This window comes from Cetorhinus maximus, chromosome 30 (assembly GCF_964194155.1).
Source record: "Cetorhinus maximus chromosome 30, sCetMax3.hap1.1, whole genome shotgun sequence".
In the NCBI taxonomy this organism is placed as follows: Eukaryota; Metazoa; Chordata; class Chondrichthyes; order Lamniformes; family Cetorhinidae; genus Cetorhinus; species Cetorhinus maximus.
The window spans coordinates 7812764-7840678 of record NC_135908.1 but is presented as its reverse complement, the minus strand read 5'-3'; the positions used below and the strand labels follow the sequence as shown (position 1 = coordinate 7840678).

The window sequence follows — 27915 nt, the reverse complement described above, 5'->3', positions numbered from 1 at the left end:
GTTTCCAAACCCAGAATTAACAAATCATTTTTATCAATCAGTTGCCATGGTGGGATTCAAACCTGTGTCCCCCCAAGGCATTAGTCTGGGCTTTTGGATTACTAGTTCAATGACATTACCACTTAGCCACCATCTCCCCATTGAAGAACCAGCACTGAAACTGACACAGTGGCTCATTCACTTCCTATTGTTCTGTATTTTCAGTATTCCGTGATTCTGCCTGTTCTTAAAGTTTGTGTCCTTACTCCCCAGGCAGGTTATTCCAGACATTGCTCACCATTTAACATTTTTTAACCCTGTCCATCTAGGCACCCCCCACCCCCTTCTCCCTGGTGCTTGCATATTCCTTTTACAGCACGGCCGCCAGACCTGTACACAATACTCCTTTGCTATCAGATTGGTGTGTTTTAGTGCCTCAGTATAATTCCAGTAGACTTGTATTCCACTGATGTAGCTATATACCCCATGCTTTGGTGTGAAGATGATTTATGAGATATGACAAGTAACGTATAGCTTGCCTAATGTAGCCTTCAATGTCCCTTTCACAGCCTTTCCTCATAGATGGTTTCAAATTTGACCTCCGTATCTACGTCTTGGTTACATCCTGCGATCCCTTTCGAATTTATATTTACAACGAGGGTCTGGCAAGGTTTGCAACCAGCAAGTACAGTGATCCCTCTAACAGTAACTTGGTAACTTTACTTCCTGTATTATCGCAAGATTATTGTTATTGTATCTGAATACACCTGTATAATTTCTGTCCTCTGCATCTTCTGGATGTTCAATAGGCCCTTTTTCACTAGTAAACTAACATAGTGGCAAGAAAGAAAGATTTACTTTATGTAGAGCCTTTCATGACTTCAGGGCGTCCCAAAGTGCTTTACAGCCAATTAAATACTTTTGAAGTGTAGTTACTGGTGTGACGTAGGAAAGGTGGTGGCCAGTTTTTGCACAGTAAGATCCCACAAACAGCAATGTGGTGATGACTAAATTGTCTGTTTTTAGATGTTCGTTGAGGAATAAGTTAGTCCAGTACACACCTGCTTTTCTTTGAAATAATGCCATGGGATCTTTTACATCCGCCTGAGATGGCAAACGTCTCACCTGGAAGGCAGCACCTCAGACAGCGCAACACTCCTGCGCTGTGCACTGTCTGCACTGGTTCTGTCAGCCTGGATTATGTGCTCAAGTTTCTATCTAGAGTAGGGCTCAAAGTCACAAGCTTCTGACTCAGAGACGGGAGTGTTCCACTGAGCCATGGCTGACATTGTGGTGGGGGAATGTCGAGCCTGTTCTTTTGTTTTTCTCTCATTCCTTTTCTCCCTTCCTGTCTTGAAACTGCTACTCTGGCTAGGGTCCAGTGCTACAAGTGCCAGCTACCTACCTTCAGTCCCTCACTCAGTGATCATCCTTCATATGTGAGTGTTGCCCAGAGTGCTAGAACTCAGCTGTGGGTCACATGGAAATTCCAGCCTTTTTTTATTTCTCACTTATTGGTTCATCCCATGAGGTTGGGAAAGGCCTGTTCTTAGCACTGTTGCCATGTTGGTGGATGAATCCTGCACAAAAAAAAAACAAAACCTATTAATATCAGCAACTTGGGACATCATAACATAGGAAATGAGAGCAGGAATAGGCCATTTGGCCCCTCGAGCGCTGCCATTTAATAAGTTAATGGCTGATCTGATGTGGCCATAAATCCACTTTCCTGCCTGCACCCCCGCCATAACCCTTAACTCCCTTTTCAATCAAAAATCTGTCTAATTCAGCCTTGAATATGTTCAATGACCCAGCCTCCACTGCTTCCTGGGGAAGAGAATTCCCAACGCTAACAACCCTCTAAGAGAAGAAATTCTTCCCCATCTCCATCTTAAATGGGAGACCCCTTAATTTGAAACTCTGCCCCCTGGTTCTAGATTCCTCCACAAGAGGAGACAGCCTCTCAGCATCTATCCTGTCAAGCTCCTTCAGAATCTTACATGTTTCAACAAGATCACCTCTCATTCTTCTAAACTCCAATAAGTTCAAACTGCTTTACCTTTCTTCATAAGACAAACCCCTCATCTCAGGAATCAGCTGAGTGAATCTTCTTTGCACTGCCTCCAATGCAACTATATCCCTCCAATACTCTAAATGGTCTCACCAATGGCTTGTACAGCTGCAGCAAGATTTCCCTACTTTTATACTCCACCCCCCTTTCAATAAAGGCCAACATTCTGTTTGCCTTCCTAATTACTTGCTGTAAGTACATGCTGACTTTTTGTGATTCATGTACAAGGACACCCGATTCCTTCTGTACTGCGCATTCTACAGTCTCTCTCCATTTAAATAATTTTCTGCTTTTCTGTTCTTCCTGCCAATGTGACAACCTCACACTTTCCCACATTATACTCCATCTGCCAAATTTTTGCTGACCCACTTAACCGATCCATATCCTATGAGGATTAATGGAAACATAGATTCAAACTTTATATGTGACCCCTAATGTCTAAGTCTATGCACCAATGTGACCCACAAGGGCAAACCCTGGCTTAGATAGGATATATTCTTTGTCTTCACCCAATGTCTATGTAGCTACTTGCAGCAGGAGTCACAAGAGCAGGAACCCTCGCTGATTTATTTCCCTGCTCAGTCTGAGGCTTCTGAGGCCAATTTCAATAGTTTCTCCAGTTGACATCATCTAACTCAATACAGATCAGTGGTCAAACTTGATTCCTCATCAGTTCCATTTGGCTCAGGACTACATGTGGCAGTGCATTTCTCGACTGAGTCACAGTAGGTACCTAAAAGTAAATTACTGTAGTAGTTTTGGTGAGATATTCTATTTTATTACCATACCTCAACAGCCTGATAGTAAATCATAACCTCTCGACAGCATAGTGCTTTCAGGAGAAGGAAAATGTTTAGGCATGGTGGCTTTAGGGGAGTGACTTACATTAAAGCTGTTGGGTTGGACACGCTTGGGGTTTACCAGAGGTATTTATGAAATAATGCAGCTCAGATCTGAATCATTCAAAAATTAAAATTGATGTTTCTACATAATGGTGGCCCTTTAGGCATGTATCCCTGTATTTATCTACACCAACAATTTACATGTACATAGCCCCTTTGACATGGTGATACTTGACAGGAGCATTATCAGGTAAAATTCAACAATGTACCACCTAAAGGAGTATTCGAATAGATAACCAAAACTTTGTTAAAGAGTTAATTTTTAAAGAGTGTCTTAAAAGAGGTGAGAGAGAGAGAGAGCCGGAGAAGTTTAGGAAGGGAATTCTGTAGTTTAGGACCCAGGCAGCTGAAGGCACAGCCACCAATAGTAAAATGATGAAAAATGGGCAAGGGACCAGAACGGGAAGAGTGAAGAGGTCTCAGAGGTTTGTGGGGCTGGAGGAAGCTACATAGATAGGGAGGGATGAGACTTTGGAGGGAGCTTGTGTCACCATGTCCCAAACCATTGAAGTGTTTTATTTGTTGATGACAGGACGACATCTGCATGCACTTGACAAATTATGCCATCAACAAGCACAGCAAGAACTTTGTCAGAGACGGGGACGGGAGCAGCAAAAGGTACATTTAACAGGTTGGAAGGAAAAATCTACCGGAATACCTACAATCTTTTGCCACATTCAGTATGCAATAAATGTATCATAAAGATCCAATAAATGTTGCCCTAATGGTGGGTTAAGATGGTGCATGACTGCACCCAGAATGTAATAGACAGAAGGAGGTCATTCAGCCCATTGTGCCTATGCTGGCTCTTTTTAAAGCTATCCAATTAGTCCCACTCCTCTGCTCTTTCCGCACAACCCTGCAAATTTTTCCATTTTAAGTATTTATCTAATTCTATTTTGAAAGTTATTTTTGAACCTAGTTCTACCACCGAAACAGACCGTGCATTCCAGATCATCATAACCTACTGTGTGGGGGAAAGAAACAATCATGTCACCTCTGTTTTTTTTGTCAATTTCCTTAAACCTGTGTCCTCTGGTTTGCGATTCTTATGCCACTGGAACAACATTCTCCTTATTTACTCTATCAAAACTTTTAATGATTTTGAACACTTCTATCAAATCTCCCATTGACCTTTTCTACTCTAAGAAAGACAATTATAGATCCTCTCCATGTAACTGAAATCTTTCACTGGATTGAAGCATGTGGGACCAAGCATCATTTGGGAGGCTGGCTGGTTTGGTGGGAATCCTTGGTACTTAATTACTTTTACAACCTGAAAGGAACTCTACTTCTGGTATAAATCTGGTGCCATAGTCACTATCTTTTGTCGGCATTTTCAATACTCAAACTAGGGTTGCCAACTGTGATTAAGTGTCTTCCCCCACGCTCCAGGCAACCAACACATCCATCCTTGTGATGCACTGCCTTTCCACGGCAATTGGAAAGCACAAAGACTCATAACCCAATTGGATAATGCTAGACTGTCAGCCAAACAGCCTTTTTTCCCATTTTTAATACTGTTACACCTGGTAAAGAGAAATGTTCAAAGAAAATGTCAAAGAAAAACAATCTTTTTTAATGTCCCGATGACTTTCTTCCAGGATTGCACACAGCATCCTCCTGGAGATTGATCTTCAATTCTTGGAGACTCCAGCCCACCCTAATCCAAACTCAGTTGTGCTGGTTGGTGAAACAACATACCTTCCTCTTCCCATTTCAAAGCTACTACATGGCGCCAGTTACTGAAACCTCGCCACCTTCAACAGGCAGGAACATCTCGTTCAATTGCAAGGGCTTGATAACATTCCTCAACAGACACAAATGTTGCAGTGTTGATTTAGTCCATTATACAAGGACAGAAGTGAAAATTGGACACTCTCTATAACATGTGGTTCTGCATCACCAGATTCTTGCCTGGGTGGCAACTTATAAACATATGCCTTGATATCTGATGTATTAATTAAAATCAATACAGTAACTATCTATCCCTGTATTAGTCCATTCATACTGTATTCTGTTTCAGAAAACTGTCTTCATTTAACAAATGGTTGGAGCAGCATGGGCACAACACAACAAAGGTTTGGGCAGACATTGAAGACGTCATCATTAAGACTCTAGTTTCCGCCTATCCGATCCTAAAGCACAATTATCGGACTTGTTTCTCCAATCATCTCTTTGGCAGTGCCTGCTTTGAGATACTAGGATTCGATATCCTAATGGATCGCAATTTGAAACCATGGCTCCTGGAGGTGGGTGAAACAATGAACAAGGTGTGGTATTAAAAGGCTGCTGGAAAATACAGAATGCTTGAGGAACTAATAGTGAAAGAAAGAATATAGCATACATTATATAGAAATTTATATAGCACCTAATCATGCTCACATTTTGTTCCGAAGTACGTCATAATCATAGTCATTGAGTTTATTCAAGGCTGAGTTAGATAGATTTTTAATTGACAAGGGAGTCAAGAGTTATGGGGGGCAGACTGGAAAGTGGAGTGAGGCCACAACCAGATCAGCCATGATCTTACTGAATGGCGGAGCAGGCTCATAGGGCCGAATGGCCTACTCCTGTTTCTACGTCCTATCTTCCGAGCTAATTAATTCTGGAGTGTGGTCACTGCTGCCACAATATCAAACACAACAAGCAATTTGCATAGGCACATAAAGAACAAATGACACGAATGACCAGTTCATCTGCTTTTGGGGATGTTGGGAAACTCCTCTGGACTTCTTTCTCTAAGTGGCAGGAGTTCTTTAACATCCACTAGAACCACCTAATGGAACCTCAGCTTAATGTTTCATCTGAAGGCAAACGCCTCTGACAGTGCAGGGCCCCTTAGTATTGCACTGCAGGGACAGCCTGGGTTACATGCTGAAGTATCTGAAGCAAGACTTGACCCGCAAACTTTTGACTGAGTGCCTACCCACTGAGTAAAGCTGATATTTAAAGGTTTTTTTTTGAGGGCCAGAGAGAGAGACCGGGTCCTCATATTATGATGATATTTCATTTTTGTGCAGGGTGCTTTTTACCAAAGTAACCTTAGCAAGTTGTTACTGTGCTTCATTTAGGCCATATACACTGCAGCCGCAACGTGTTAATGGTAACGGCAAGGGTGGGGTGGATATTGAACCTTGTGTGTTGAGGGGGGAGTGGGGTAGGGGGCAAAAACCCAAACTACTCTGTCCAGGATGTTGCTGTGCCTCTCAGGAGTTGTGACTGCATCCATCGAGACCAGTGGAAAGTATTCCATTTTACTCCAGACTGCAGTTGTGGAGGGGCTTTGAAGGGGTCAGGAGGTATGCCATTCCCCACAGAGTACCCAGCCTCTGTCCTGCTCCTGTAGTCCACTTCAGCTTCTGGCATCCATGCACGGTGCTTTCCAGCAGAAAAGCACTGAATAGTGCACCAGAAGCAAGACCTTTAATTTATTTCCTTAGTGATTTAGACAAATTAAAGTGAATTGTAGTTATTCATTCACTGCCCTGAATGAGATCAATTAATTTATTGCATGGTAAATATCAATTTATTTACCTTATTATCACACCAGGCAGTCATTTCCCCACAGTGCAGTATAGAGTCCCCTTAACAAACAAGTATTGGAATAGACCTGTGTTTTTGTACAAATATATTCAAATAACAATTAGCTTCTGTTTCACACCAACACATCATACATTTTGCTTTCCAGGTGAACCACTCCCCCAGTTTCACTACAGATTCGAAGCTGGACCGAGAGGTGAAAGACCATCTGCTGTATGACACTATTTGTCTAATAAATCTTGGAGCAAGTGACAAGCAAAAGGCGGCAGAGGAGGAGAGGCGCAGGGTACAGGAGCGCTTGTGGAACCGTCAGACAACTCGTGAATTAAGGTAGAGGAAGCGGTGCCCAATGGTATACTGTACAATTCTGGCCTCTTGTGCATCCCGGAGTTCCTTTGTCCCATTGGAGACCATGCCTTCAGCTACCTAGTTTCTAAGCTCTGAAATGCCCTCCCTAAACCTCTCTGCCTCTCTCACCTCCTTTGAGATATTCCTTAAAACCCATCTTTTTGATCAAGCTGGGAAGGCTGGCATAGTTGCTCTTGAGAAGATGGTGGTGGGCAGCATTCTTGAAACACTAGTAGTCTGATACAGTCAAGTGGTTTGCTAGGCCACTTTTGAGGCCAGTAAATAGTTAACCAAACAGCCAACCCTGTGGGACTAGAGTTATAGGCCCAGATTGGGCAAGAATGGCAGGTTTTCTTTTCTAAGGGGACATTAATTGGGTGTTAATAACAATCTGACAGATTCATTTTACTGGTGCCAATTTTTTGTTCTCAGATTGCATAAACTGAACTCAAAATTCTCAAACTGCCCACGATGGGATTTGAACTCGTTCTCTGGATCTATAGATCACTAAAATAACCAAAGTGTCCTCAGTAGAAAACAAACTATTCAACAATGGAAGGTTTTCCTCTGAACTTTCCTTTCGAGCAGGGAAAATATTCTTGTTATTTTGATGATAGCCTGAACACAAAAGGATCAGAAGTACATGTCCGTGTTCTAGTGGAGGAGAGTGATGATTAGTGACCCTGATCCTGTCCTCTTCTGATGTCACTTACATACACTGGGTTACACTGATTAATCCTCAGATTGGAACACTCTTGCTCTTCAACTCCAGGAGCTGAGTTCAGTTGCAGCGGTCCTACTTCCACCCAACCTGTACAGACCAGGGATTTAACCTGGGACCCTCCTGATCTACCCAGCAACCTGAATTCCAAAAAAAATACATTTTAATAATTATGATTCCATTCTCAGTTTCCCTCTTTAACCGTTAGCCCACACAGTGAGTGCCAGTGAGCTGTTCTACGATAAGGGTCAACATACAAGCACGAGTCAATGGATAATGATCAAAACCAGGAACTCTGGCCAATTTTACCCTTCCTCCTAGTCCAGGGGCACTGAGGCCAATGGTGACATTTAAAAAAAAAATTATAGTTTAGTCACAATAATTTGTAAAAGTATGTTACAGAACAGTTCAAATGTAACATTACGTAAAGTGAAATACAGATTGCTTTCTTTCAATACAGTACATGGCACTCTGAGGTAACTCACTACACATACAGTCACAGATCTTATTTAGACATTTCATTTTCATCCCATTTAAAAATATTCCCTACTGCATAGGGCTTAAGGGGGTGTTATACAAGTTCCAACCCGTTGTTTGGTGGGATGGCCCTAGACTGTGGCCTTTCCCCATTGAGATATTATGGCATTTGTCCCAAGCTTTAGTGCATCCCTCAGTACATAGTCCTGAATCTTGGAATGAGCCAGTCTGCAACACTGGGTCATGGAGAACTCCTTCCACATGGGCAACCAACAAATCTTGGGCAGATCAAAGAGCATCTTTCACCAAGTTGATGGTCCTCCGGCAGCAGTTATGTTTATCTTGGTGTGCATCCCTGGGAACAGGCCCTAAAGCATAAAGTCCTGTGTTGCGCAGTTACTTGGAATGAACCTTGACAAAAACCAATGCATCTCTTTCCAAACATTCTCTGCAAAGGCACATTCCAGAAGGAGATGGGCAACATTCTCTTCACCATTGCAGCTGCATGGAGGGCAGTGAGACTTCAGGTGTGCTTGAGGGTTCTGATGGGGAACTCAGCACCAGTCAAACTGCCTCTTGGTACTTGTTTGAAAGTTCTGACGATGAGGTGTTCTGTCAAATTACATTGACAGTCTGCTCAGGGAACCATCCAACTGGATCCACTGTCTATTTTTCCTGCAGGACTTTGAGCAAGTTATGTGCGGACCACTGCCTGATGGACTTGAGGTCAACGGTGCTTTTCTGCACAAACCTTTCCACAAAGGACAGATGGTATGGCCCGGACCAACTGAAGTATAGTGTTCCGCAGCAACATGCCAGACCCATCCTTTGCAACCCCAGAGCCATAATCTCAGCACGTCTTGGATGCTGTCCCAGCTGAGATTAGCTGACTTGACTAAGTCCTGCGGTTGATCACGTGGCTTTTTGGTTAGAGTGAATAAAACTCTTCCTTTAATAGCACAACAGCTTGCATTTACAAACGTCTTTAACTTGGAAAAAATATCCCAAAGCACTTTACAGAGGTGTAATATTCGTGGGAGTGCTAAAATGTCCAATTAATCCTCTCCTGATTTTTATGTCTGTTACTTCCACAGACGCGAGCAGTACGAAAACCACCAGTTAGCCTGGCTGCAGCAGGTGGAAAACTACGAAAAGGAACACCTGGGAGGATTCCGTCGGATTTACCCAAGGTCCGACTCTCAGAAATACGATAATTTCTTTAAACAAAGCGGATCGCTCTTTCAGGAGACAGTCGCTTCCAGGGCAAGGGAAGAATGTGCTAGGTATGGATTGTGGGCACCTGGGGGGAGAACCAGTCACAACCAAGCAGGGGTCACGTGATAGTCATTGTTGTGGATGGAGGTTGCATTGGTTATAAGTCCTGGTACAGACATGAGATAGTATTTCTTATATTTAATTTTTAAAAATTCCTTCATGATGTTGCCATTCCTGGTTAAGCCAGCTTTTATTGCCTTTCCCTAGTTGCCCTATCCTAACGATCTACTTGCTTTTGCAATATCTCACAGCAGTGACTGTGAACCTTCAATGATTAATGGAGAGGTGTCAGCTGTGGCTCAGTTCATAGCACCCTCGCCTTTGAATCAGAGGGTTGTGGGTTCATGTCCCACTCCCGGAAAACCAAGAACTGTGATTGTACTTGAAAGAGTTGCAATCTGTGACTGTTGATAACTCGAAAGAGTTTCAATGATTAATGGATAGTAACACCCAGGTCCTTTTACCACGCAGCAGCCTTGTTCAGCATAGCTCCTATCTAAGTTTATATTGTTACATTTATCTATATTACAAATATCTGTACAAGCATGAAGTATATTGTAATTTACAAGAAAGAGTGCTTGGCGTGACAGCTCTGCTTTGTTATCTACTTTCAATTTTATGATTTGTGATTCGTCCTTTGGTCTGGTTCTATTTGTATCTGTTTTTCTCTGGGATCTTGCCCATATGGTCACTTTTTCATTCATAAGCTTAGATATTTCCATAGCAGCTGTTCAGCTGCAGAAGCAGTACCACCTGTCCCTGTTTAATGCCCAAGTAGGCACATGTTCCCACAGGAGCGATCAGAAGTTGGAATCCTGGCTGTGTTTTTGTTTTCTCAGCTCATAATCCATAAATGCCGGGGTCAGTCCTGAGCCTTCAAACACACTGGCTGGGATTAACTGGCGCAAGGTCTTCACTGGTAGTTGGTACTTGGAATGTGTGTGTGATGTCTAAGAGCTGATGCTGCCTACGTTTGAGCTGGGTGCATGTTGATTGATCAGTTATTGGATGCTTTGTGACCAGGCAGCAACTGGAGGAAATCCGAATGAAAAACGAACCAAAGGAGCAGTTGGGAAAAGGGAAGAAGAAGGAAGTGAAGGACAGTGGCCTACAAGGGGAGTCAGGGGGCGAGCCCCCAACACTGGATCTGCTTTCTAGGAAACCCCGTGGTGACACACCCTTCAAGAAGTTAAAGAAGGAGGTACTGTTTCCAATTACTGCAACATCATATTTCACTCAACTGCTGTCCACCTACTGGAGGAACTGTACTGAGAGTATTAAAATATCTAGGGTTAAGTTCCTGAGGCCCTGTACTTGGATGCTGAAAGGCATAGAAGTTCATCTCTGTGTTAACCACTTTGCTAAGTTAACTAACCCTGGAATTTCATTAACCAATTTGTTGAAAACGGCATAGAGGAATTTGTGACCTAAATGTGCCTTCTGACAATCTGTTCAGTTCGAAGTGGTGATGTGGCAGAAATGGTTTAGAGGTAATAGTCCTCGTCACCTCTCCTGAATGTGCTGACCCATGTTTGACAATGGATACAAGGTGCCGTGTGGAGCCCTGGCATAAGAGGCCATTCTTCACAGGTGACTCTAGTCATTGAGTGTCAGTGAACTGCTTGACTGTGATGGCCAAGCTTGATGTAGGGTGGGGTTCAGACAGGTAAGGCATGAGGCGAGCAGGAAGCCCTTATTTTGTCGCCACTGTGAAGCCTGAGCGATTTTTAACACCCATGCCTCATTTTAAAATGATTGACAGGCTGCCCACTATAATCTCTGCCCCCTCTCTAAAGTTTTCTGATGGAATTCCTGATACAGGTCAGAGCAAGGATGGAGATACTGCTTCGTGACATACACATGAGCATCCCAGGGCCACTATGCATTCGGCCTGGAGGAAGATGGCTAAGAGGATAATACCAGCAACATTATTCCTAGGACTTGGTTTCAGTGTAGGAAGAGCTTCAATGATCTCACACTAAAGTGTAGGTCTACCAGATAGAATAACCATAGTAAGCATTTAAAACACTTATCAGCTTATTAGTAATCATACCACAATGGCTATAGATGATCAGGCAGAGAACAACATTAATAACCATCCATGAGCTGAGCTAAGATATTTTCATTTTTCATTGGGAACAGTGGCATAGTGATTATTTTACTGGACTAGTGATCCATAGACCTGGACTAATGATCTGGAGGCATGAGTTCAAATCCCAAAAGAAAGAATTGTTTAAATTCAATTACTTAAATAAATCTGGAGTAAAAAGCTAATGTCAGCAATGGTGGCCATGTAATTACGTTCAAACCCATTGGTTGAATAATATCCTTCAGGGAAGGAAATTTGCCACCTTTACTGGGTCTGAAACTCCTTTGGCTGTATTGAGCCACTGTGATTAAGGTTAATATAAGCCACAGGATCAACGAAGCTGTGATCTCCTGAAGAATCTAAAAATCATTAATGCATACATCTCATACGCATAGCTTCTAAGGGGTAGTGTTTTATTATCTAATTTATTTGATTCAATTCAGAGTATTAACCAGAAGTCATCAATGTTTCCTAGTCCTCAAACTTGTACTAAAAGTAAAGGATATGTATCAATATCCTATTATACTTCCACGTAAAGGCAATAAAGGAGAATGGCAATACCCTATATAAAGCCAACAAAGAACACCTTGGGTGAGTATAGCTCTTCGTTCTCCCCACCACACCCCCTCCCCTCTATCGCATTCTTCAGAACACTCACATGGGCACACTGTAACATTTCTCTTTCTCATTCCAAATATACTCACCTTTTCCTTTTCTCTCTTTGCACCACACACATGAATAGTATTCTCTTCTCATGTCCTAGCACTTGCACAAGCACCCACTCCTCTAAGCACTCCTTTCCCCATTTCACATTCCACACACTTCATTTTACATTCATCACCTCCCCATCCTCATTCCACCTTGCTCCTTCTCCAGCTCTCACCAAATGCACAAACCCTACATGTTTCCACTTAGCTTTCCAACAATTGCTCACTAAAACTCGTCCTCTCTTTCTGCAGAACAAAGCAGCACATAATAGCAAAGGAAGGAGCATCACTGCAGGAGTACTCAACATCGCAGCTCTCACCCAAGCAGAGCACAAAGCCCTGGACTTTAGTGGCCCAGTCAAAAACATGAACATCGTGGGAGATAAGACTGGCAGCTTAACTAAGCAGGGTATCTGCAAATGGTTTGCATCTTTTCTTTCACCTCATGGCCCTTCACAACATCATGTTGCATTGACATGACTGTCACCTGCTAATGTCCAGCCTGTTGGGGCTATCCTAACTTCTGTTGCTTTTCTCTTTCCTCTAGGACCTTCTTAGCACTTGGAACCTACAGAATATACTTTGGAGGAGGACAGTCCTCTACAGGTTGCAGTGTTGCGTGTTCCATCACTCCCAGGCACCAACTCAGACATTGGTACTCTGCATGGATTAGAGAGCTACTCACAACGGTCAGCTTCTGGTGAAAGACCCAGCAGAAGTGAGCAGTAGCAGGTACAGGTGGCAAGAACAGCTCTGAATCAGTCCCGCTCGCTGGGTGAAGTCCATGCACAGCTCTTCTGGGTGGGACAGAAGCTCAGAGACCCAGCCAAGAAAATGAAGCCGCTTTCCTTGAATAAGCAGCTATAGCAGGTATTGGGAGACCTGCGAATGTTCTTTCAGCACAGTGACTGGAGGCATGGAGAAGTCTGCTTCCTGTCTGTGTGGTGTCATTTCACATGGCATCAGCACTCTTTGTTGACCACCTTCAGGAACAGTACACCCAGGCCTTCAAGAGAGTTAGCATTGCTACCCTCTGGAGCTTTGGTGGAAGCTGAATAGCCATCATGCAGCCACCAGGCTCCATCTTGGAGAGAGAGAAAGATATCCACCTGGAAGGATTGATGGGCTGAATAGAGAGGGGCTTTCAGAGACTCTCTGCAGTCTGCGCTTCTGCAGATCGGTGGAAATGATGAGTTCCTCTACCCCAGGGAGTGCGATGGACGCAGTACATGTTGCCTTCTCTCAGAATATCAGCACATGTGCTCCTTTGTTATGCTTTCAACCAGCCATGATGCCAGAGAGTTTGCTGGGGCAGAGTGCCCAGGCACCCACCTGGGACCTGAGGGGCTGAACCACCCAGGAGTCACCAGCCACAAGCATGTCAAGGCTGCCTATGTGAACAGTAGCAACCAGCAGCGTCCTACCAGCTTCGCTCACCTCACAGGAGTTATAGCGTTAGGAAACCTTCTTATAAGAAAGGCACATGGTTGACAATTGGGTGGTTAATGAGTGAAAGGCAATTATTGTGTTGGGAATTCAATTCAACTCATTTGGCTGTGTGGTTTTATAACCACTTCTTCATCTGCATTATCACCATGTCATTGATATAAAAGTTGGCTGAATGGTTTCAATGTCATTTCATGGAAAATTAACGAAGTGGTGAAAGAGGTAATGAGGTAAATACAGAGCATGTTGCCTAACTGTTCAGAGGAAGGGACGAGCAGGTCACTGGAAGTGCTGACCCTTGCATTCTAGCTGCAGGGCGTCATGTTGGCTCTCCTTTTGCTTTGAGCTCACCTTCTCCCAAGTCACAGCACACACCAGCTGCCGTGGCTCAGTGGGTAATACTCTCGCCTTCGAATCAGAAGGTCGTGAGTTCAAGCCCTTAATACAGAGACTTCAGCACAAAATCCAGGCTGTCTCCCCAGTGTATACTGAGAAAGTGCTACAATGTCAGCAGTGCCATCCTTCAAATAAGACATTAAACCAATGTCTACTCTCTCAGCTGGACACAATAGATCTCCAGTACTGTTTTGAAAAAGAGCATGGGAGTTATCCTTAGTGTCCTCATCACTAAAAGCCAGATTATTGGATCAATAACATGTTGCTGTTTGTGGGAGCTTACTGTGCACAAATTGGCTGCTGCATTTCCTACATTCCAACAGTGACTACATTTCAAAAATACGTTATTGGCTGTAAAGCGCTTTGGGATGTTCTGGGGCTGTGAAAGGTGCTACGTAAATGCAAGTTTGCCTTACTCGTCAGGTGATATCTGTTATAGTTACTTTGCCTCCACCAAGTCCAATTCCCTCGGACATCTTAACCTTCACCTCAGTGGCCCTACAATGTGCTCCTTTATCACTCTGCTGGTCCCATGCATTTGATTACACCTGTGTCGTTTGAACATTGAAGGTGTCATTAAGCATGCGTGTAGAGAATTTGACTTGTTTCCCTCACATTGGTGGAAGGATTGCATATTGGGAAGGTGGTTGCTTGTTACAGCAAAATTATCCCTATTCACTTTTCAGCCATCCTCTCACATTGGTGGAAGGATTGCATATTGGGAAGGTGGTTGCTTGTTACAGCAAAATTATCCCTATTCACGTTTCAGCAGCAGTCACTAGAGACCAATCAGGAGCAGGAACCCTTGGTGTCTTTTTTTTTCCCCTCCTTACCTCGTGGTGCTTGGGTCAATTGTAATGGCTCACCCACAAGTGCAACTGAAACCAGCTGACTCCACAAGAGATTGAAGATCGAATGGGTTGGACGGCTAATTATGCACCAGGTCTTGCATTTACTCCCAGGACAGGAAGATCCAAGCTTTGTCTGTATGAGCCTGAACCTCCTCGCACAAAGCTTAAATCCATGTTCCCATTAATTCACAAGTTGATGGTACCAACAGATCTTGTTATTCTGATCCGGGAGTTATCCACCAAGGAGATTCAAATAGAACAAATTAGTGGATATTAATAACTAATAGGATTGTTTTGACAAGAGGTCATGGCTGAACTACAGCATGTGACTATAGTTTGGTGACTGCTGTACTAGGAGTCCTTTCCTATATCAGTGGAGCTTGCTATCTGTTAGTTGATCCTTCTCCCACCTCTAACCTGTGATCAAGGGGGCGGGTTGGGGAATGCAAGTCTAATCTTATTTCTTTAATGTTTAAAAATAAGAATCAAGCCAGTCATAGGATTGTTCAAGAGGGTAGGTAAATTGATGGCAACTCATAATGCCTTTGATAAATACTTATGATGTTTCATAAGACCAGTCAAAATGGAGGGTGCAATGGGTTAGCTGCTTGTCTGTCCCACTGGGATTTGGGTTTCAAATCCAGCCAGGAGGGGTATCTCCTCTATCTGTTGGCTGTAAGCATCTGACACCAAAGGGTTTCTCAAGATGCCTAGACTGCCTGGAGTTTGGCACTAAATTGGCAATCTCACTCAAAGAGGATGGCTGGTACTGGCAAAATGAAATACCGGGGTAATGGGTCAGAATAGGCAGGGCCTACTTCTGCATGTAACTGTGTTCCATGCCTGGGAATTCTTGTTACTGCCATTATGTGCTCAAAATAGGAGTCCTATCATCCGTTAACATTCCTCACCTTGACAAGCACAAAATTTGCTGGAAAATTCTGAAAAAAGGAGCAGCCAGAATAGAGTTGTCCAGTGAAAGATGTTAAATGATGCCTCTTTAATTCTGTTGTAGGTCACAGAGCAGTTGTTGCCAATGAGTGACTGTCCCATTCACCTCTGTCGACTGACTTTTCAGGATCTGTCTCCCGAATCTGATTAGTTCAAATGCATAAGCTCTATGCCTATATCAATAAAAATGTTGTAAAAGAATGGAACGAGTTACTAATTCTGTTTTAATTGTGCTTCGCATCAATCAAAACATCAGAGAAAATTCAGAAACAGGCTGGATACTGCAATGGCAGTGTTCTGGTACTCTGAATATTGTTTCAGAATGTATTTTTTTGATCTGATTTAATGTTTACTGAAAGATCTCAGGGAGACAGCCTCCTCTGGTGGCCTGTGCTGCCTTCCATAACAAAGAGCAATATATTAGGAATGACAACAGAAGGAGTTAAATGTTTCAGCCAAACAGATTAGGATCATGTCCCTGGTATTTCTCTAGAATGACCCTGCTGGTGATTTTCTGATGCACATATTGTGTTTTCACAGGTTAACAGGTTCTGTAATTCTTTGAAACAGGTGGCTATTTCCAATTTTAAAAATTCTTTCTTGGGATCTGAGCATCGCTGGCAAGGCCAGCATTTGTTGCCCATCCCTAATTGCCTTGAAGTGCTTTAATCAGTGAGGTTGCAATATTTTGCTCTTACTTTGTTATTGGAACATTAATGATGCTCAGAAATAATGAGAAGCCTCAGAAAGAAGGTACACACTGTAAAGGAAGATTTGGAATATCGGGGTCTTGAGTTTCTTTTGCGTTTTCCTATGTTGTTAACCTGGTATTTTCAGAGCAGGGATTATCCAAACTAATGATGAGTGCGGGAATGGAAATCAGGCTTGCAAATTCTGCATTCGTCTGGATATTCCCAATTGTTGTATCAGCTTGTTGCTGCAATAATGGATCTTTAATCATTCAAAATATCCAAATGTGAATGATTTTCCTGCAGAAATGTGGGTTTTCCCTGTCGACATTAAAGTACTTTGAAAGTTAGCCCACACCAATTGCTCAGTGAGTGAGAGAAGCTAGATTGATACTGAGCAGGATAGGCAAGGAAGTTGTTGTGCTCCATCTCATGTCTGAACTGATCTCAACTTGCATGGCAGTAAGGAAGGTCCAGATGGCTTTAGTATTGCCAGACTTGAGAGAAGAAAACTCTGCTCCTTCCTGGTCCTGATATAGGGCTTTACTGTGATGACCTCTGTAGTAGAGTATCCTGTGTGTAACCTCACACTTGTAGAATGGGTGCTTGCAAGATGTGTTAGAGGGCTGCCATGATTTGGTATTGGCAGGGTGAAAAAAAACAGGGAAGTAAATCAGTATAAAGCCTAATGTTATCATGTCATATTTGATAACAATATAGATAATCATTTAGGGTTTATAGAACTACGTGGCAATTACAACACGGAAACCAGCCATTCAGCTCAGCTATTCACTGTTAATGTTTACCCTTCACATGAGCACACGAACTGTGGTCAATCCACTATAATTCTATTCTACAAAATTTATTTTAGTAGGAAACTAAGAATGTCAAAGAAATAACATTCTAGACAGTTGATTCAGGTAACCTAGTCTTAGTTGGGGGATAATTCTGGTCACTGAGACTTATCCTACTTAGTTGTGCTGCCACTTTGTCCTTGCCTTTGGCTCTAATTCATCCAAAACTCTACCCCTGTCCCCACAGTAACTTCAGCTTGCTCATCACCCTGTCCTTATCAACCTCAACTGGCTTCCTACCTATTAATACACTGGAATAAAAATCCCTGTCTCATTTACAAATCCCACAATGCCCACACCCAATTCTAACTATTTTTTTCTAACATTTCAGGCCAATGTTCTTTGATTCTTCAATTCTGTCTCCCTGTACATTTCTTCATTTCTGCTACTAACAGTGGAAACCTTACCCCAAGATCTCTATTCCCTTGTTACTTTCTCTCTCCACCTTTGAAAAAACTCCCAAAAGGCTATTTCTCTGATCATGCTTTGGCCAACACTCAACATACCTTGAGATCTTTATTATACTAAAGGTGTATAAATGCAAGTTGTTGCTGGATTTGAACTCACTCTCCTCCCTTCAGTAGCTGCATACTTACATTAGAGTACAGTTCCACAAGCATCAGAAGACCTTCCAGATACACTTTGAGTGCTCGTTCTTAATAGGTGAGCATTGAGAATGTTGGAAGACCTTGCCAAGCTTGGTCTTCACTCAATGTTCATGCAGAAACTTTTTGGCGGGGCACACTGAATGGCGATTTAAAAATAAGGATACGGGCTGGTTTTTCTCCTCTGATAACGAAACTGATTGTACTGTCCCTACTGCTGAGCCCAGCTTCCCAGAAGACAAGGTCAGTGACTGAAATGAGCATCTGAACACCATTCACCTTCTGACCCACCCATTGTGTAAGTCTGATGGTTATCGAAATCTTTTCTCGAAATAAATTTCAGAACTTGGTTGCCCATTTGGCCTTTTCTAATAGAAATGTTCTCTTTTTTTTGTTGCACGTTTACAGGAGACCATAGACATCATGAAACCGTTGGATATCATTGAAGAGGAGGAGCTGCAGCGAATCAGTGGCCTACTGCAGCGGGAGAACCTCCTCCGAGCTCTGGGTGTTATCGAGCAAGTTTACCGCATATTGCAAAACACTCCGGGTGTTCACTGCAGTGTTCAAACTGCTCCTCCATATCCTACTAGCCAGAATAAAGTGAGTTGCACAGTGTGAAAGAGTTAATTGGTAATCCTTCAACTTTGCACTCTTGTGGGAGGGCCTTGCCCGCCAGGAATTTCAGACCGGAAATTCAGGGGTGCGTGGTGCAGGGTTTAAGATTGTGAAATGCATTTCCAGCAGGTGAAGCTGCCCACTGGGAGCACAAAGTTTGAAAATGACCTGATTGATGTTTGTTAGACTAGACACAGGGAATGCTAATTCCCTGCATTTCACTTGAGGGACCATTCTTCACGTGTGAACCTATACAACAAGGTGAGCAATTTAAACCTAACCCGCCTGTTGGGCTACTGATGGAATTGGGTGCAGTGCCAGTTTTACGCCCCTTTCAACTCTACTCCCCATTGAAGCCAACCAAGAGGGATGTTGGGTGGCATGTCAAATAGTGTAGAGTATCCTGTGGGATTTCTGCAAAGACGAGTTAGGTTAAAATGATCCCCGCCTAAGTGTCAGCATCTATTTAGTTGTGAGTGCATCTGATCTTGTCCTCACTCACTGATTACAAGTACACTTTCTGCCACTGGATAAAGTAAGTGCAAACAAACTTGCATTTATATAGCATCTTCCAAGTCACAAAGTTCTTTACAACCAATGAAGTACTTTCAAAGTGTAGTCACTGTTTTAATGTAGGAAGTGTGGCAGCCAATTTGCACTCAGCAAGCTCCCACAAACAGCAATGAGATAAATGAACAGTTGACCTGTGTTTTTTTTTTAAAGTTACTTTTGTTATAGAATAAATATCCACCAGGAGAACTCCGCTGTTCTAATTCAAATAATGATGTGGGAGGGCAGACAGGTGCCTCAATTTAGTGTTTTATCATGACCCTCCAACAGTTCAACACAGAGTGTCAACTAGATTTTGTCAACCTGGATTTTCAGTGGACTGGGGCTTGAACCCACAATCTTCTAACTCTTGAGGCAAGAGTGCTATCTATTGACACTGCTGAGGGATATCAGAAATGCAAATTCTGGCCAACTTATCAAAAATGCTGCCTAGGCCAGAGGTTTTAAGCTCATTATAAAACCCCTATCACTGCCCAGAAATATTAACAATAGCTTGTGCTAGTTTTAGATCATCCTCTTCTGTACACAAGTGGTGTAATTCGGCACTGACTAGCTAGCTAAAAATATAAAGACAAATAGTAAGAGTTGCTGAAGATATTTTAAAAAGCAAAGAATTAACAAAGTGAATGCGTGTTGGTCCTGTAGAAAGTGAGTCTAGGGAATTAATAATGGAAAATAAGGAGATGGCAGATGAATTGAGCCAGTATTTTGCATCGGTCTTCACTATAGAGGATACAGGTAACATCTCAGATATAGCTGTAAATCAGGAAATGGAAGAGATGGAGGAACTCAGGAAAATTACAATCACCAGGGAAGTGTACTGAGAAAATTGTTGGAGCTGTGGGCTGACAAGTCTCTAGGTCCTGATGGACTTCACCCTAGAGTCTTAAAAGAAGTGGCTAGTGAGATAGTAGATGCGTTGGTGTTAAATTTCCAAAATTCCATAGATTCGGGGAAGATTCCATTATATTGGAAAATAACAAATGTAACTCCTTTATTCAAAAAAGGGAGTGAGGCAGAAAGCAGGGAACTACAGACCATTTAGCTTAACATCTGTCATAGGGAAAATGTTAGAAGCTATTATAAAAGACGTTATAGCAGGGCATTTGGAAAAATTCAGGCTAATCAGGCAGAGTCAACATGGTTTTGTGAGAGGGAAATCATGTTTAACCAATTTAGTGGAGTTATTTGAAGAAATAACATATGCTGTAGACAAAGGGGAACTGGTGGATATACTGTATTTGGATTTCCAGGAGGCATTTCAAAAAGTGCCACATCAAAGGTTATTGTGAAAAATAAAAGCTCATTGTGTAGGGGGTAACACATTGGCATGGATAGGAGATTGTATAGCTAACAGGAAAGGCATAAATGGGTCTTTTTCTGGTTGGCAAATGTAACAGGGATCAGTGCTGGGGCCTCAACGTTTTACAATTCATATAAATGACATGGATGAAGGGAACGAAGGTATGGTTGCTAAATTTGCTGATGACACAAAGATAGGTAAAATAGTAAGATATAAAGAGGACACAAGGAGGCTATAAAAAGATATAGATAGGTTAAGTGAGTGGGCAAAGACCTGGCAAATGGAGTATAATGTGCGAAAATGTGAAATTGTCCATTTTTGCAGGAAAAATAAAAATGAAGCTTGTTACCTAAATGGTGAGAGATTACAGAGCTCTGAGATTCAGAGGGATCTGGGTGTCCTGGTGCAAATTGTAAAAGGTTAGTGTGCAGGTACAGCAAGTAATTAGGAAAGCTAATAGAATGTTATCATTTATTGTGAGGTGAATTGAATACAAAAATAGGGAGGTTATCCTTCAGTTGTACAGGGCATTGGTGAGACCACATCTGGAGTACTGTGTACAGTATTGGTCTCCTTATTTAAGGAAGGATGTAAATGCGTTGGAAGCAGATCAGAGAAACTTTACCTGGATTGGGTGGGTTGTCTTATAAGGAAAGGTTGGGCAAGTTAGGCTTGCATCTGCTAGAATTTAGAAGAGTAAGGGGTGACTTGACTGAAACCTTTAAGATCTTGAGGGGTCTTGACAGGGTTGATATGGCGAGGATGTTTCCTCTTGCGGGAGAATCTAGATCTAGGGGTCACTGTTTAAAAATAAGGGGTTGCTCATTTAAGACAGAGATGAGGAGTTTTTTCTCATAGAGGGTAGTGAGTCTTTGGAACTCTCTTCCTCAAAAGGCAGTAAAAGTAGAGTCTTTGAATATTTTTTAAGGCAGTGCTAGATAGACTCTTGATAAGCAAGGGGGTGAAAGGTTATCAGAGGTAGGTGGGAAGGTGGAGTTGAGGTTACATTCAGATCAGCCATGATCTTATTGAATGGCAGAGCAGGCTCAAAGGGCCGAGTGGCCTACTGCTCCTAATTCATATGGTTGTATTTAAATGAAAAGGAGAGAAGGTCAAGCGTTACTAACTCTGCCTTCTGGCACCCATTCCTTCCCATGATTTAGTTAAACATTCACTTATTTTACATTCCTTGTATCTCACATTATACAGTCTTTATGGATTTATTGTTTACAAGTTATATTCACCTGGTCACTGTGTAAAAGTTCAGTATTTCTCACAAGATTGTAAACTCATTCTAAATCACGTTTTGGCATAGCTCTACTCCACAGATTTTATTTGGTGTGAATTTTGTGCAGATTGAGGCCAGTGATGTGAGTGTAGGGAAATTCAGTTCCTGGCATACAAGTGTCAGCAGCAAACAGTCCTACTTTAGATATAGCACAGTTTAGATGCAGAGTAAAGCTCCCTTTACACTGTCTCAACTGACTATGTGTTTCGGTCCCAATCTAAAGCACCTGACTAGCCATCTGATGGCCTGTCTGAAAAATACATAACAGTGCAGAGAATTGGGGGCAATTTTGTGCCATGGGATTATGTCAACTCTTGTTCGTCCTTCGAGGTGAAGCTGACCATGTTCATCATCTGGATTGCCGACTATGGAGTGCATTAAGACTGGGCAAACTCATTTTATGTCGGACAGCAGACTTTCATCCTGTTACTCTAGTCTGGAAGCATACCCCACATCATTACCCAGTTTTCCCCAACCATTTTATTTTCAAACAACTCTTGACCTAATATCGCATGAGTTTTTGTTATTCCTATGTTTTAGCGGTCTGACCATCCATGGAACCTCAATCCATAGGAGTGGCAGTGCGGTAACAGTAACTTATTCAACCACCCTGCTCATGTAGGACAATGAATTTGCCAAATGAAAGGGGAAGCAAAGAGCAGACAAAGGGGTAATGTGGAAAGAGTGAGGGGTATGGGGCTAAAATGGGGCATTTTCAAAGAACTGGCACACTAATGGGCAGAATGGTCTCTGTCTGTGGTTGGAGTCATACCTAGCACAAAGGAAGATGGTTGTGGTTGTTGGAGTTCAATCAGCTCAGTTCCAGGACATCACTGCAGGAGTTGCTCAGGGTAGTGTCCAAGGCCCAACCATCTTCAGCTGCTTCATCAATGACCTTCCTTCCATCATAAGGTCAGAAGTGGGAATGTTCGCTGATGATTGCACTATGTTCAGCACCATTCACGACTGCTCAGATACTGAAGCAGTCCATGTACAAATGCATCAAGACCTGGACAATATCCAGGCTTAAGCTGACATGTGGCAAGTAACATTGGTGCCACACAAGTGCCAGGCAATGACCATTCCAACAAGAGAGAATCTAACCATTGCCCCTTGATATTCAATGGCATTACCATCACTGAATCCCCCACTATCAACATCCTGGGGGTTACCATTGACCAAAAATTGAAGTGGACTAGCCAAATAAATATTGTGGCTACAAGAGCAGGTGGGATGCTAGGAATCCAGCGAAGAGTAACTCACCTCCTGACTCTCCAAAGCCTGTCCACAAGGCACAAGTCAGGAGTGTGATGGAACACTCTCCACTTGCCTGGATGAGTGCAGCTCCAACAACATTCAAGAAGCTTGACACCATCCAGGACAAAGCAGCCCGCTTGATTGGCACCCCTCCACAAACATTCACTCCCTCTACCACCGACGAACAGTGGCAGCAGTGTGTACCATCTACAAGATGTGCTGCAGAAACTCACCAAGGTTCCTTAGGCAGCATTTTCCAAACCCACGAACACTACCATCTAGAAGGACAAGGGCAGCATGTACACAACACCACCACCCGGACATTCCCTTCCAAGCCACTCACCATCCTGACTTGGAAATATATCGGCATTCCTTCACTGTCACTGGGTCAAAATCCTGGAACTCCCTCCCTAACAGCACTGTGGGTGTCCCTATACCACATGGACTGCAGCGGTTCAAGAAGGCAGCTCACCACTACCTTCTCAAGGGCAGTTAGGGATGGGCAATAAATGTTGGCCTAGCCAGCGAAGCCCACATCCTGTAAATGAATAAAAAAGAATAATTATAGGAACTCAGTAAAGTTGTAAACCGATGCTTCAGAATAGATTTATCTCTCCCAGGTGTCATAGAGGTCATGAACTAGAGCAGATAACAGCAGCAGGATTCTTCGGCAGATACAGAAAGGCGGAAGTTAGCAAGTCAAATGGTGCAACACAATGATAATTTATAACTATTACTCCCTTGAATGTTCAATGCACTATAGCCAGTGTGATATATAGACCAGAAGGTCTGCACATTTCAATCCCCCATCAATGTTGAGTTAGCATACGCTAGTGGACAGTGTCATAGGCCTCAGCAGCACCTGTTGGCTAGCAAAGCCAAAAGCAAAGTCAAGGGTTTCTGTTCCTCATCACTGTCCGAAGTATTTGAACAAGAGGAGAGTTGAACTTGGCTGTGATGCTCAGCCTGGTCAATACACAATGTCTAGGTTCAAATGGTTATAGCACTTACTTTGGAGAGGAATTGGAGGACAGCTGAGCACTTGTGGAACTGTAACCCTGCAAGAGTCAGCACATTCTGGAGAGCTTGGTAGAAAATGTCAGAGAGGAATATGTAGAAAATGTACCACCTAAGCTTGGCATGTCTTCCAGTATTAACCATTGTCAAGACAGATTATCTGGCCATTTATCTCAATTGCTGTTTGTGGGATCTTGCTGTACACACTATGGTTAATGCGTTTGGCTACATGTATGAGCTTACTTCAGAAAAATTTACTCGTTTGGCTGTGAAGCGCTCTGGATGAATTAGCTCTTCCCTTCTCAGTCAACTCACTTTGGACTGATTTTCTTAATGAACTCAGATGACTTGGATATACTGAAGAGATGCTGGGGCTAAATCACTTCAGAAGTTCTGATCACCCTTTGTAACTTTGGAAACCCCGGTGGAGGCGGGGAAACAATATCTGTTTCTAAGGATCCTCTGCCACAGTTGCAATGGATAATCAGGAGAACACCTGTGGAAATAGCTGGAGGTTACTCTGAAACTCGTAAACGTGAGGCTGTTAACATGTCTGTAGTGCAGCATGGAAATAGTACCCAAACTTAAGGTAAACTATAGCAAGTAAAATCACATGGTCAAACAGATTGCGTGAGGCAATCGTAGTATTGAACAGTTTCATTGTTTTTGGTCAGCTAGCTATTTGACACAAATGGAAGTCTATTACCATGCTTAAGAATCTACAAACTCAACTAGGGTAGAGTCCACAAGGGTGCAGAATCTTTGGTACACCCTTTCTCCCTCTTGAGGACACACCCTATGATAGATTGGAGATGCTGTGGGTGTCCTCCTTGGAGAAGCGAATGTTGAGAGAATTGATAAGAGGTAGAACATAAGGAACATAGGAACAGGAGAAGGCTATTCTGCCTGTCAAGCCTGTTCCACCATTCAATATGATCATTGCCGGACTGAACACTTCAATGTCTTTTACCCACGCTATCCCCATAACCCTTCACGTTATTGTTAATCAGAAATCTGTCAATCTCTACTTTAAACATGCTCAATGACTGAGCTTCCACGGCCCTGTGAGGTAGAGAATTCCAGAGATTCACAACCCTCTGAGTAAAGAAATTTCTCCTCATGTCAGTCCTAAGTGGCTTACCCCTTATTTTGAAATTGTGTCCTCTGGTTCTACACTCCCCAACCAGGGGAAACATCTTACCTGTATCTACCCTGTCTATTCCTTTAAGTATTTTGTAGGTTTCAATGAGATCACCTCTCATCCTTTGAAACTATAGAGAATTCAGGCCTAGTTTCCTCAATCTCTCTTAATAAGACAGTCCCACCATCCCCGAAACAAGTTTGGTGAACCTTTGTTGCACTTCCTCGTTTCTGAGGTAAGGGGACCAAAACTGCACACAGCACTCCAGTTGCGGTCTAACCAAGCTTCTATACAATTGAAGCAAGATTTCACTACTCCTGTACTCAAATCCTCTTGTGATAAAGGCTAGTATTCCATTAGCCTTCCTAATTGCCTGCTGCACCTGCATGTTAGCTTTCAGTGACTTATGGACAAGGACACCCAGGTCCCTTTGTACATCTACACTTTCTAATCTCTTACCATTTAGGAAATACTCTGCACATGTTTTGTGGAAAAAAGAACACAGGTATTCAAAATTATACGGGGTCTAGATAGAGAGAAACTATTCCTATTGGAGGAAGCGTCAAGAACCAGAGGACTGATTTAAAAGTGACTTGCAAAAGAACCAAAGGCAATATGAGTAAAAACTTCTTTGCGCAGCAAGTAGTTAGGGTCTGGGATGCACTCCTGAGTGTGTGGTAGAGGCAGATTCAATCATGGCTTTCAAAAGTGAATTGGATATGCAGCTGAAGGAAAATAAATTGCAGGGCTGCCAAACAAAACCAAAATTATCTGTATTTTCCCTCGGTGGTATTTACACATTTTAACTATATTTGCTCTTCCTTGTCTGATTCCCTTCACCATGAGGGTGCTGACTGAGGCTTGTGTACAGCTCAAGATGTACTTGTTGAGATGGTTAGATTAGGGAACTGAGGGATACGGGGATAGGGCTGGAAGGGGTTGGTGTAGGTCAGCCATGAACTTTTTGAATGGTGGAATAAGCTCAAGGGGCCAGATGGTCTGCTCCTGCTCTTCTGGAGAGGCTGGGAGTGGGCCTTACAAAATTGCTGTTGCAGGGAGCTGGCAGGGTTTGTCGGACTGACTAGCCTCCTTCTGCACTGTAACCATTCTACGATTCAAAGCTGATAAAGGGTGAAGCTGCAGATTGGCAAGAGCCAAGGCAGGAGATTAACCAGCGAAAAATACACCACTTGCCTGCACAGACTAGTGGTGGGAATCCTATTCAGACACTGGCTTGCACAGTAATCTGTGCGTTTTATCTTAGAATCATAGAATAGAACCTTGCAGTGCAGAAGGAGGCCACTTCATCCATTGTACCTGTGCTGGATTTTGAGAAATCTTTCCAATTAGTCCCACTCCTGTGTCCACACATTAGCAGAACATGATTGGGTACACCTTAATCTGCTCAGTGTTTAAATAATCTTGCGACTCTCACTGTCACAATAAATTGAGACTTGGACAAGAGTGGTGGGACATGAGAACATAAAGAGGAACGGGAGTGGATCATTTGGCCCCTCGAGCTTGTTCCACCATTCAAAAAGGTCGTGGCTGATATCTTTTACGTCAGCTCCACTTTCCAGCCCTATCCCCGTATCCCTCAATTCCCTAATCTAACCATCTCAACAAGTACATCCTGTTCTGTACACCAGCCTGAGTCAGCACCCTCGTAAGTGAAGGGAATCAGACAAGGAAAAGCAAATATAGCTAAAATATGTAAATATCACCTCGGATATATGCAGATATTTTGGTTTAGTTTAGTGTTCTTTTAGATTGTGTTTGTGTCCTATAATCATTCATCTTGTATATTTCTTTAACTTTCTAGTCATTAGTTTACCAAAACTCATACAGACCCTTCCAGGAGATGGAAGAGTTAGCATACATTAGTCCTTTATCCTCTTTCGAAAGGAATACTACAGCAGAGCTGGGAATCCTCAACCCTTCTGCAATAAACTGGTCAACACTGCTGACTCCCAGAAGCCATGCCCACCATAAGGGGAATCCCAGTCTGGGAATCGGACTCCCTCTCCATCGCTTTCACCAACGCTATCCTGTCCGCAGGGGTGTGACATGGACAACGGGAAATCCTTTACCGGTGTCGATTGAAACCGTTGTCACAGCGAGGACTGCAGGATTCTCAGAGTTACGGATGAATACAGTATCAACCTTTCCTCGTACACCAAGTGCCAAACAAAGCTCTGGTGAGAAAATGATCTGTCATTCTCAATTTTTTTATATATATATATGTGTGTGCACATATTAGATTAAGTTATATGCAGAATGTACTTTGGTTTTAAAACTCCCAAGCAGTGTCTTGGTGAGAGAATGCACTGCATGGTATAGCCTTGAAGGTCTCAGATTCACCATTGAGTTAGCTGTTAGTGGCAGTAGGCATGTGGTAAATTGCCCTCTTCTGGCTAGGGAGGGAAATCCCTAAGGTCCCAGCCTGCTCCCAATCACTGCCCGATGACTGTGTTATATTTTTGGATAAATCCTTGGATTCATTGTAAGAAGCTGCTGTTATTAGTGGACCCAATGTGCCTCTTTCCACTCATTATCTCGATAGTCCTAGGCCCAACCATCTTCAGCTGCTTTATCAATGACCTTCCTTCCATCATAAAGTCAGAAGTGGGGATGTTCGTTGATGATTGCACTATGTTCAGCACCATTCGCAACTCCTCAGATACTGAAGCAGTCCATGTCCAAATGCAGCAAGACCTGGACAATATTCAGGCTTGGGTTGACAAGTGGCAAGAAACATTCGCGCCACACAAGTGTCAGGCAATGACCATTCCAACAAGAGAGAATCTAACATAATCC

General features: G+C 42.9%; 1 protein-coding gene across 1 annotated transcript in view; it reads left to right on the top strand.

Moving 5' to 3' along the window:
• LOC144670012 (tubulin polyglutamylase ttll6-like) overlaps positions 1 to 27915 on the top strand; it is a 47654-nt gene that overhangs the window by 15482 nt on the left and 4257 nt on the right. The window contains exons 8-15 of the mRNA XM_078532341.1: positions 549 to 692; positions 3485 to 3570; positions 4979 to 5204; positions 6644 to 6825; positions 9136 to 9324; positions 10340 to 10517; positions 18313 to 18507; positions 26921 to 27296. Coding sequence (XP_078388467.1) covers positions 549 to 692; positions 3485 to 3570; positions 4979 to 5204; positions 6644 to 6825; positions 9136 to 9324; positions 10340 to 10517; positions 18313 to 18507; positions 26921 to 27296 — 1576 coding nt within the window. The remainder of the gene's footprint in view (positions 1 to 548; positions 693 to 3484; positions 3571 to 4978; positions 5205 to 6643; positions 6826 to 9135; positions 9325 to 10339; positions 10518 to 18312; positions 18508 to 26920; positions 27297 to 27915) is intronic.